This window comes from Saimiri boliviensis, chromosome 10 (assembly GCF_048565385.1).
Source record: "Saimiri boliviensis isolate mSaiBol1 chromosome 10, mSaiBol1.pri, whole genome shotgun sequence".
NCBI classification, from domain to species: domain Eukaryota; kingdom Metazoa; phylum Chordata; class Mammalia; order Primates; family Cebidae; genus Saimiri; species Saimiri boliviensis.
Genome location: NC_133458.1, coordinates 14,184,714 through 14,197,191, shown reverse-complemented (window position 1 = coordinate 14,197,191; position 12,478 = coordinate 14,184,714). Strand labels below are relative to the sequence as shown.

Genomic DNA, 12,478 nt, shown 5'->3' with positions numbered 1-12,478 from the left:
TACTGTCTGCATCTAGAACTCCACTTTTCTACTGCCTGCCCAACAGGAGTGATGCATGTCCATGCTATAAGATTTTACTCAGCACCATCTGTTTACTGTCTGTGGGTAAACCAACCCTAGAAGCCCTCAAGATGCCCACAAAGCCAAAATGAGATGGAACACTGGATAAGGTGGGGTTAAGGAGTAGAGTGGCCTTTCTGAGCCTGAGATTCCAGTGTTGGTTCTGTCACTTTTGTTAGGTAAAGCTACGGGAATTGTATAGCAGATTGTAGCTATAAGATAACAGCAAAAAAATGGGGGTCAGGTGGACAACTTATTTTCAGTATTCATGCTGTACTCTCTATGGCTAGCAGAGCTTTAACTGGTGGGAAAGCTATGGTCCTCTTAACAAGTACAACCCTTTACTAAAGATAAAGTGACCACCATACTAATTAGTGGATGACTCTCTAACTCCATAAAGAACTAACCATTAACATCATTCAACTGACTCTTCTTATTCTGATTAGAGGCTTACTGAACAGTTCTGTGATTATAATATTGCTTCCCATGATCACCTGCCTAATGAGAGAAAGAAGTCACTGGCTAGGCCAACCAGAATATTCTATATTTGTAACATTTATTTTATTCAAGCAACATTTTGGATAGTCTGTAATTTGGTGACTCTAAATTTTTTTTAATTCATTTTTCATTTTAGTACTTTAAACATGTATGCAAAATTAAATGAAAAATGTGTTTTAGTTTTTATAATTAGAGTTCTGTTTATATTTTTTTCTCTTTGATTTTTTAATTTAATGGTGGGCTGGGCAGGGGTTCCACTATGTTGCTCAGGTTGATCTTGAACCCTGGCCTTGAGCAATCCTCCTGTCTTGGCCTCCCGAAGTGCTGGGATTATACGCATGAGCCCTGACACTGGCCTTATTTACAAATTTCATAAAATTAATTGTTTTTATGAGTGAAATCAGTGAAGAGGTGGGCTCTAAGTGAATACATTAGCTTCAGGATTTTTATACGAGCATACTGACAAGATGAGAGAAGTTAAACCTGCAAAGCTAAGACTCAGACACTGAGTTATTAGAACTTCATCTGAACAATGAGACTATATGAGGTCTTGTTCAATGTCTAGCCAGGAGGCACCCTCAAAGACATCTGTCTATTAGTTCCAACAGCCATTACTTATATACAGGAGGGGCTAAATAATTCTTTCATACATTGAAAAAATAAGTTATATTTTACTTCTTTTCCTTGCCCTCTTCTGAAATGAAACAAAACTTATTTTAAAAAAATAAATCCTTGTGAAACCCAATCTCTACAAAAATATAAAAATTAGCCAGGTATGATGCAGATGCCTGTAATCCCAGCTACTCCAGAGGCTGAGGTGGAAGAATTGCTTGAATCTGGGAGACAAAGGTTGCCGTGAGCTGAGATCACGCCAATGCATTCCCACCTAGGTGGCAGAGTGAAACTCCATCTCAATATAAATAAATAAATAAATAAATCCATTATAGCACTGGATTTTGAGAAGGGAGCAATGAGCAAACTGGGATAGTGGAAACATTTATAAAAAATATAAATCAAATGGAATCTGATTGATCACAGAAAAATCTAACTGCACACATGTGAAAGAGAAGATCAGAAGAACAAAGGACCAAGGATTATCATTTGTGCCATGAAAATGTTCTGCAGTAAACCATTATGATCAATTTAAGATTTAAATGTAATTTAAGATTTAAATAGACAAGAACCACCAAATATTTTCTCTTGGGTGGTAAAATGGCTAAATTGTATGTTAATTGTCAGTTAACTTTATAAGAAATTGCCAGACTGTCTTCCAAAGTGATTGTGTCATTTTATATTTCCACTGGCAATGCATAAAACTACAATCTTGTCAACACTTGGTATAGTGAATCTTTAATTTTAGCCATTTTTATGATTTTAGTTTTTGTATTTTTCTGATGACTAATGATAGTGAGAATCATTTGGGCTTTTTGGCCTTTCATATTTTATCTTTTGTGAAGTGTGTTAAAATATTTTGCCTTAAAAATATTCGCAGGTTGTGGTATCTTATGCCTATAATACCAGCACTTTGGGAGGCCAAGGCAGGAGGATTGCTTGAGCCCAGGAGTCCGAGAACAGCCTGGGCAACATGGCAAAACTCCACCTCTACAAAAAATTGAAAAAACGGCCAGATGTGGTGGTATGCACCTGTAGTCCTGGCTACTCAGGAGGCTAAGGAGGGAGGATTGCTTGAGTGCCATGTTTGTGCCACTGCACTCCAGCCTGGAACAGAAAGTGAGACCCTGTCTCAAAAACAAAAACAAACAAACATGGGTTGTCTTAATATTGGAATGTAAGAGTTCTCTATGTATTCTGAATGCAAGTCCATTGTCAGATATAAGTATTGTGAATATTTTTTTTCAGTCTGTGGCTTGCCTTTTTGTTTCTTTATTACTGTCTACTGAAGGGCAGAAGTTATTTACTTTTAAAAAATAAAGCCCAATTTATTAATTTTTTCTTTTTATGGTTCATGTACTTTTTGTGTCCTATATAGGCAAAAATTGCAAAATCACAGATATTTTCTCTTATGTTTTCATTTAGAAGTTTTTACATTTTAGCTTTTGCATTTAAGTCTAGCTCTATTTTAAAATATTTGTTTTCTATGGAGTGGGGTAAGGGTCACAATTCACATTTTTTCCATTAGGGTTCCCAGTTGTTCCAGAACCATATGCTGAAAACTGTCATTTCCTCATTGAATTACCTGAGCAACGTTGTCAAAAAACAATTGACCATAAATCTATGGGTCTATCTCTAAATTATCTAGTGTTTCATTGATCTGGATATCTATCTTTATGCCAATATCACAGTGTTTTCATCTCTGTACAAAGTCTTGAAATTAGGCTATGTTACTCCATTTCATTTGTATATTGATTTTAGAATCAATTTGAACTATGGACTGCATTAAATGTGTAGATTAATAGGGGAAAACAGACATCTTAAAATATTGAGTGTTCTGATTCATCAACATGGTATATTTCTCCATTACTTTCAGTTTTATTTAATTTCTTTCAGTGATGTTTTATAGTTTTCACTATACAGGTCTCAGGACATATTTTGTAAAATTTAACCATTAGTATTTCATAATTCGGGTTCTATTTTAAATGTTGTATTTTAAAATTTTAACTATCAATTGTTGGTTGCTAGTATATTTTAAAAAGTAATTGGTTTTTTTAAGTTGATTTTTGAATCTTACTACTTTTTAAAATTGATTATTATGTAGTTTTTTCTGTAGATATTTTAGAATTTTTTTTTACATAGATGATCATGCTTTGTGCAAATGCTTCTAAAAACAAAACAGATCCATTCTAGGAAATGCTCTGCTGACTTTATTTTCAAATGGATCTTGTCATTTAAAAATCTTCTAAATCTGTGAAACTCTTTTTTTTTTTCTTTCTTTTAAATTTGTTTTCTGACACCAAGATTTAAACAGTTCTTGTCTTTTTGGCTCAGTGTTCTAGAAAAACAAAACACCCAATAAGTCTTCTTTTTTTAAAAAATTTCCAATCTCTATCCTTTATTTTCCTTGCCTTATTACACTGGCTAGGACTTGTAGCACGCACAATGTTGAATAGAAGAGGTAAGAGCAGGTATTATTCCATGCCTTGTTCTCAGTCTTAGAAGGGAAAAGTTTAGTATTCACCATTAAGAATATTTTTAACTATAGATTTTTCAGACATTTTTATCAGGTTGAAGACGTTTTTATTTCTCATTTGCTGAAATTTTATCATAATTTGGTATGATTTGGTATTGAATTTTGTGAATATTTTATCTGTGTATCTATTGAATTATATTGTTTTTCATTTTTTTTTTTTTTTTTTTTTTGAGACAGTCTCACACTGTTGCCCAGGCTGGAGTGCAGAGGCAAGATCTCAGTTAACTGCAACCTCTGCCTCCCAGGTTCAAGTGATTCTCATGCTTCAGCCTCCTAAGTAACTGAGACTACAGGCACATGTCACCATGCCCAGCTAATTTTTGTATTTTAATAGAGACAGTGTTTCACTACGGTGGTCAGGCTGGTCTGGAACTCCCGACCTCAAATGGTCTGCCCACCTTGGCCTCCCAAAGTGCTGTGATTACAAGCATGGGCCACCATGCCCAGCCTTGAATTATATGGGTTTTCTCATCCATTCTATTAATATGGTGAGTTAAGCTGATTTTTGAATGTTAAACCAGTCATTCATCTAGGATAGCCTTATTTGGTCATAACATACTATTCTTTTTATATATTTCTGTATTCTATTAATATTTTAGTAAAAACTTTTACATCTACATTCATGAGGGATATTGTTTTGTAGTTTTCTTTTCTTACAATGTCCTTTTCTGGTTTCAGTATTAGAGAAATGCTGTTTTAATAAATCAAGTTGGAAAATTTTCCCTTCTTTTCTATTTTTAAAAAGAGGTTATGTAGAATTAGCATTATTTGTTCTTTGAATGTTTGATAAAGTTCATTAGTGAAGCTGTATGGGCCTGGAGTTTTCTTTATATTGTTTATTTTAAATACTACTTCTATTTTGAAATGTAAGAAAATTGAAAAGTTGCAAATATAGTAAAATATCTATTGTACATTTGTCAAAACTAAGAAGTCAACAGTAATTAAATACTATTAACTAATTCCAGATTCTATATAAATGTCATCAGTCTTCACACCAATGTCTTTTAGGATCCAATCCAGGATACCACATTGTATTTAGTGTTGGAATGTTTAAAATTACAGTTCAATTTATTTAGCATTTATTTTATGTTTCTTTTTGTGTCAATTTTGGTAATTTTTGTCTGTCTGGAAATTTGTCTATTTCATCTGTCAAATTTATTGGCATAAAGTTGTAATATTTCCTTATTATCCTTTTAATGTCTGTAGGATCTGTACTAATGTTCCTTCTTCTAGTCCTGAAATTCAGAATTGGTGTTCTCTCTTCTGTTGTCCTAAATCTATCTAGAGGTTAATCACTTTTATTGTTTTTTTTTTTTTTTTTTTTTTTTTTTTTTTTTGTCAACTAATCAGCTTTTGGTTTTGCTGATTTACTTTTTAAAAAAATGTTGTTTCACAGATTTCTGCTCTATTATTTCCTGATTTCTTCTACATATTTTGGGTTTGATTCAATTTCCTTTTTTAGATTCTTAATAGGGAAGCACAGGTCATTGAGTTTCAACTTTTTTTCTTTCCTAACAAAAGTATTTAAAGGCATATCGTTCTTAGCATTGTTTTAATAGCACTCCGCAATTTTTGACATGTGCTTTCATTTTTATTCAGTTCTAAGTATTTTCTAATTTCATTTATAATTTCTCCTTTGACTTAAGGAGTATTTAGAAACATATTTTTAAATTTACAAATATTTAGGAATTTTAAAGATATGTTTATGTTATTGATTTCTAATTTAATTCCACTGTGATGAAGACATATATACAGTATGATTTCAATTCTTTTACTCTTGCTAAGGCTTATTTTATGGCACTTCAAATTGTTTATCTTCATAAATAGTTCATGTGAACATAAAAGAATGTGTATTCCTGGGGTCAGTTGAGGGGGCTAGGGGAGGGACAGTGGGGGGTAGGAAGGGATCATACGGGGAGAAATGCCAGATATAGATGATGGGGGGATAAAGGCAGCAAACCACATTGCCTTGTATGTACCTATGCAGCAACTCTGCATGATCTGCACATGTACCCCAAACCTAAAGTACAATTAAGGAAAGTATCACTCACACACACACACACACACACACACACACACACAGAATGTGTATTCTTCAATTTTAGTCAAGCTAACAGCAAATCCATAAAATCAATCAACAAATATGAGAAAATCCCACACAGAATAAAAACAGGCCCAAATGAAAAAAGCAACTCAAATACTTCTGAATATAGTACTTGTTGGATTGTATATGCTCAGTGTGGTATATTCTGAAGGCAAAAATAACTTAGCAAGTTTGTTGTTCGTGATAGTATGGGTATAGTAATCATGAAGCTCTTGTGTGTGTATTACTGGACTGAGCAAGTAGGTAAATGTTGGGAACTAGGATTCTCACCGTGGGAGAAGAAAAATACAAATATGGAATGAGTGAAAGAGAAGAATTATTCCGTGGTTTCAAATTAAAATTGGGGGTATCATTATGAATACATGATTAAAAGATATCATGGCTGTCTCTTCTGAGGAGCTCAGAAATGATGACACCATAGCAGTGAGCACACTTTAGATCTTGGTTTCTAAATACTATTCATGACTAAACGAAACTAGTATTCCTTGAGGAAATGACTGACTTCAGGTTTTGAACTAGAAAAGTACAAGATAAACTTGCAACATCTTTTTATGCCAGAAATTAAGTAAATACAAAGAAACAAAAACAAAAATCAAAAAACTGATGGGTTCAGGAGACAGTTTAATGAGGCTTTAACTTGCCAAATTTGGGACATTTTGACCTTCAAAAAATATTGACTATAAATGGATTATAATGCATTTGATATTAAAAGAAAAGGATCCATGAGTATAGAGTGATACTAAAACAAACATTTAGAAATATAATATATTCAATAAACTCTGGCTAAATAAATGGATGAATGAACAGAGAGTTTGAACTCTTTTGCAGAAGCCCAATATTTGGACTAAAATGATGCAAGTCATCTTTTTGTCCAAAAACAGAATAGACTATTCTGGTTGATCTTCATAAAACTTCCCTAAAATTCCCATGTCCAGGAGAAGTCATAGCTTATTCCCACACCTTCGTAGTACCCTTGGTGTGTCTTCCTCACCCAATCCTACCTTGCTCCATTCCCATCAGTTAGAAATAGCCATGCTGTTCCAAGGATGCTGAAAATTTTAATATACAATACAGAGTGGCCTAATGTACTTTTTCTGCTCCTGGGACTACTCCACCTTCGAATCCCTCTCATTCATCCATGCAGTCATGCATGCAAGAAATGTTTACTTAGCACCTACTGATCTGCTATCTGTTAGGCACTGTAAGTGGTACTGGAGTACAGTGAGAGCAAAGCAGGCAGGGCAGTACACTCCAAGAACTTTCCATGCAGGCTGTCCTACACCCATCACCTGACTCCTTCATTATTAATCATCTGATCTTTTGCCACTCCTAAATCCGAGATTTAGCGCCTATAACTTGAAGCATCTTTCTGATAACTTCTGAAGGCTTCTACTTCCTGTTGCATTCTAACCTCATCTGGATGGACATGTCAAAAACTTTCCCACAGCCCTCTAGGCTTTGGCTCATGAGGTGCTTCAGACCCGTTTTCCTTTTCTTCACATTCCTGTTGAAAGCAACCTTCTCCTAGGAACTGTCTGGATTAACTATGCCAACTGTTGGGCCCAACAACACATTTTTGATTAAGCAAGACATTGGGACCATAGCCATCGGTAAATTCCAACTATCAAAGAACTAAATGATCTGGTCTGGGAAGACGGGCAATGAGGGCCTTGCCCCTCCTGTGCCTCAGGGCATTTAAAAAATCTAGTTGATTTGTAGTGAATTCCTGAGTGCCTGGGAGCACTCTTCTGTTAGCCTTGGAGCAACCTGAATTTAAGAACTGGGTACGCTTTTTAACCTGGAGCCAACTCCCCGGTGGGGTAAGGTACTCACCTAACCAACACTGGAATCTTGGGCATCTTCTTGGAGACTTTGAAGAAGCTGGTGTCCCCTTTGTTGTCAGTAAAGTAAATGCCAGCCACACTGGTCACGAGGTTCCCGGGGAAAGTGAACAGAACCCTTTCATCATCACCTTGGTTGGCCCAATCCCAGGCTTGTCCTCCTATCAGCAAGCCGCCACCATGTTTTAGGAACTTGACCAGCTTTTCCATCATGGTTTCATTGTAGGCATCAATACAGTAAACCCCGAGGGAGTCCTTCACTTCTGGCTCTACCTTTATATCTGCTCCAGAGCCCTCAAGGATTTTGGCCAAAGGTGCCAGGGATGGGTGTACGCCAATGGGAGCCCCAGGGGAAGAACAAAGCCACCCCACTGCATTCAGGAGAAAAGGAGTGAGCTGGGCTTCCACCAAGTAGTCCTCATGGGACACAACCACCAGGCGGCCGCGGCCATAGGAGGAGGCGGCAATGAGGACCTGGCCCATGTCATTCACCATCACAGGAAATGAAGCCTCTCCAATAAGAAGCAGTTCACACGGAACAGCATCTTCGGGGACATTCCAACTTGTCACGCCTTTCATAAGGGCCTCGAAGGCAGCAGAGGGAGTTGCCATGGCTCTACTGGTTTCTGCAGAGAAGAAAGCAAAGACTCCGCTTAGTGAAGAATGGATAAACAAAGAAACAAATAGAGCAGTGCACTCTTCCAGTAGCTGGGTGATTCTTCCCACTATGCAGATGAGGCTGACACTGGGAAATGATTCAAGCACTCGGTGTCAGTGTCTGCAGTCCAGGAGACCCCACTGGGCCCTCGCCTCTTAAACTCAAGTGATCAAACTTAAAGAGCATGATATCTTTCCATCACAGAAGGAAACAAACAGAAGGAAAGAATACGTGTGGAATTGTGTCGCCCCAAAGAGATATTTTGAAATCCTAACCCCTAGGACAATTTGGAAAGAGGTCTTCATAGATGTAATCAGGCTAAGATGAGGTCATATGTGATTCGAATGGCTCGTAGTCCAATGAGTGATGTCCTTGTAAGAGGACATTTGGAAACATAAGGGAGAATGCTATCAGAAAATGGGGGAAGAGATTGGAGTGATGAGTCTACAAGACAAGGAAGACCAAGAATTGATGGCAAACACCATAAGCTAAGATAGAGGCATGGTACAGATTCTGTCTCAGAATCTCCAGAAAAAACCATGCAGCTGACACCTGGATTTCAAAATTCTAAGCCTTCAGAACTGTGAGATGATGTCTTCCTGTTATTTTAAGCCACCCCACTTGAGGTCATTTGCTACAGCAGCTGCTGGGAATTCATATGGTGGTGCAGCCAGTTGTCCTCCTAGCCCATTCCATCCCTCTTGGCTCCCCTACTAATCATATGAATCCCAGCTTGGACAACTCAGAACTTCCATCTGAAATGCCTGGGCTCTCAGAGAAGGTTCTTTGGTCAAAGTCATAGGCTAGGTAAGAGAAAAGTGGACATTCTCTATGGTTTAAACGCAATTCTCCTATAACCAGGAGCAGAAGGTAACAAGATATGAAATTATTGCAGAATTCTAATTGCACCTGGGATGCAGCCGACAAAGGTGAGGAGGCAAAGTCACAGATCTCCTCTGTTTCTTCACAATGAGTGCCCCACTAAGGATGCTCTGTAGTCTGACCTCCGCTACATGCACTGTACTGAAACACTTCTTCCAAGGACAGATGTGTTTTCGTGGTCAGGTCATGCAGGGTGTCTCATCCTCAATGACCACTCAGCAGCACAGGACATCACCTCTCTTCCCAACCATGAGGCTGAGCCACCTCTGTCAATGTGGCCTGAGTTAACGTCGTTATATCCGACCTCTGGGACCACTTACTTTCTGTCCTTTTCCAACCTCCTCTTGGAAAATGCAGATTGTCTTTACATTTTAATCTTTGGCCCTTACCACTTGTCTTTTTCCCTTGTCAGATAGTATATGCTCACTCTCAACATAATATGCAACATGATTATAAACTTGGGCTCTGGAGTTACGGCCGTCTGAGTTTGAATTTCAGCTCTGCTGCTTACTAACTGTGAGGCTCGGATAACACATCTCAAAGACTTAGTTTTCTTATTAATTAAACAGAAATAATAATATCTACCATATAAACTTGTCCTGAGGATGAAAGAAAATAACAGGTTAAATGCCTTTTCATAAATATTCAATTATTTATTTATATGCTTATAATTATTTGGTCAAGAATAAACCATTTAATTCAAGCATATGAATAATAAATAATTCTTACAAAGTGGAAAAACAATTTAACCTAATGTAGGTTTTACAAACACCAAATTGAGCACATACTGATTCTGATTTGACAGTTTTCATATTTTGGTACCAATACTAACACTAACACTAATGCTAACTGCTATTTTATCCCTCAAATATCTCTTTGTGCCCTTGAGAAAGTCCTTCACACAGGCTATGTGCCTTCCACAAGCCAGGATAAAATAGTCCCAGTCTTGAAATAACAAGTTCAAGACCACTACTAAAAGAGCACACTGGCCATCTATAGCCAGTCTCTAAACTAAAAAGTCTTAAATTTATTATTTCCCCTCTAAATTAGCTCTTCTAAGGCAAATTACATAAGTCCAATGTTTCTAGTAATTAAACAAGAATTAATGACCTACCTACCTCAGGGAACTATTGAGAAGATACTGTCATGAACATTTGGTAAGTAAGAAGCTTGTCTTTTCCCTGCTCCTCTTGGCGCCCACAAATAATCAGGACAGCAAAACGCACAGTGTCACAGCATGTCCTGGCTGCCTGCTGTACCCATATCCAGTTGGTCACAAGTCCTATCAATGTCCTTCTCATGGTTTCCAATCACACTGCCATTAACTTGGTGTAGGTCCTTAGTAATTCATGCCTGGACTCAACCGATCCAATTTCTATGTTACCAGGACCTGTTCCCACCTATACTTTTCTAAAACCACTCTAATCATGTTATTTACCCTCAAAGCTCCACCTTAGTCCCTGCCTCACGGTGTGGACTGCCTGCAGGGCTGGCTGCTCCCTGGGTTTTCCTGCCTTTTCTCCTGCTGCCTCTCTCCCTGCACCATCCAGTCTGCCTTGTGTTCCTGGACATGCCCTGCTTTCATTTTAGATTATCTTTCCATTCTCTTTATGTTCCGTTCCCCACCTAAATCTTTCTATCTATGAAAATCCTATTCTTTTAAGAGAAGATATGGCACAGAAAATAAAATTTAAAATGGCCACTTCTGTGAAAAAGTGCTTAATCTCACTAGTAATTAAGTAATGGAAAATATATTGCATATTTGTCAAAAAAGAACTAGGAGAAAATGGAGGAAGAGAAGAAGGGGAAGAAGATGAAGAAGACAAAGGCGGCTAATAATGTTTAATATTTGAAAGGTGATGGGAACACCATCGCAATCTGCAGGAAGGGTGGAGAATGTCTGCACTCTTTTTCAAAAACCATTTCGCAGTGCCTACTTGGCTTCAAAAGTGTGCCTGTTCTTAGATCCAACAAACCCTCTTCTAATAACCCTTCTTACAGAAATAAGAGGGGCAGTATCAAAGACATATGTAAAAGGATGCTGACTTCACACAAAATTACAAATGGAGATAGAGAAATGAAAACCTAGAAGTACAAATAGATAGATTAATAACAAGGAATGTTTCGTAGAATCATTTTTTACTCTTGTGGGTACAGGATCTCTAACCCAAACCCACACCTATCTAACTTCCGCATAGCTCCCAGATACCCCATTGTACCCAGCATAAGACCCTGTAGCACTGCCCCCAGCCATCTATCCATACACACCCCCTAAAGAGCTGTCCATCAGAATCCTTTTCTCTCAGCCTCTGCTGCCGCTAGTGCTGACACAAGTACAAGAACAGGGAACTCACATATCTGTCTCATTAGTTGTTTTCTAAGCTAGTTCAAGGATGAGTTGACTATATTTTACATCCACCTAGAAGAATGTCCCAGATACATTTTAAGTGAAAATTTCAAGTCACTATGAGATGTAGAACATGAACTCATTTTTGTGCGAGCAAAGATAATGACACTAGCAGCAGTGATTAGTAGTAGTACTAACAATACAATGCTTACCAGGTTCCTGGCATTATTACAAGTGATTTATGTAACTAATGCTGACAATAAACCTATGAGGTATCTACTATCACTATCCCCATTTTATGGACAGGCAAAACAGGAATTCTAAAATCATAATGCCCAGAGAATTAGTTACTAGAATTAGTTATTTGTTCAAAGTCACACAGGTGGTAAGTGGTGGTGAGTCTAGGATTCAAATCCAGGAAACCCAGTGCTTGAGTCCATACTCTTAAGCATGAAGAATATCCAAGTACCCGTTACATACCAGGCTTTTATATGCACTGAAAATCTACAGCAGCCATATTTCAACATAATCACATTGATTACATTAGGAAGGGAAGATGTGAACAGTTTTTTCTGTCTTTATACAAATCTGCATCATTTGAATTGTTGTATGTATTGCTACTACAATGAGAAACAACACTGAGTTAATATAAATTCAATCAAGCAAGTAAACACACATTAAAAGATTAGGTACAGTATATACACAATGAGGTAGACTGATCAACTGATCCTAGCTCACTGGTCCTAAAAGGTCTTCCTTCATCTCTGATCAGGTTGTGCATCTGCATCTGCCCACATATAAATTTGATTTCCTCCTCTATGGGGATTCCTTGAACTCTGCAGCTGGTTGTGTCCCCACTTTAACCAGCTATCAGTGACTCCATCACTTGACTTTTGAACCAAATGCCCCCTCTTCATGCCTGAATCCATGTTTGTTCTCC

General features: G+C 37.4%; 1 protein-coding gene across 7 annotated transcripts in view; it reads right to left on the bottom strand.

Moving 5' to 3' along the window:
• TCAF1 (TRPM8 channel associated factor 1) overlaps positions 1–12,478 on the bottom strand; it is a 45,236-nt gene that overhangs the window by 13,362 nt on the left and 19,396 nt on the right. For all 7 annotated transcript variants that reach the window (XM_003929814.4, XM_074378971.1, XM_074378970.1 and 4 more), the window contains exon 2: positions 7,644–8,277. In XM_003929814.4, coding sequence (XP_003929863.2) covers positions 7,644–8,263 — 620 coding nt within the window. In that variant the 5' untranslated portion in view covers positions 8,264–8,277. The remainder of the gene's footprint in view (positions 1–7,643; positions 8,278–12,478) is intronic.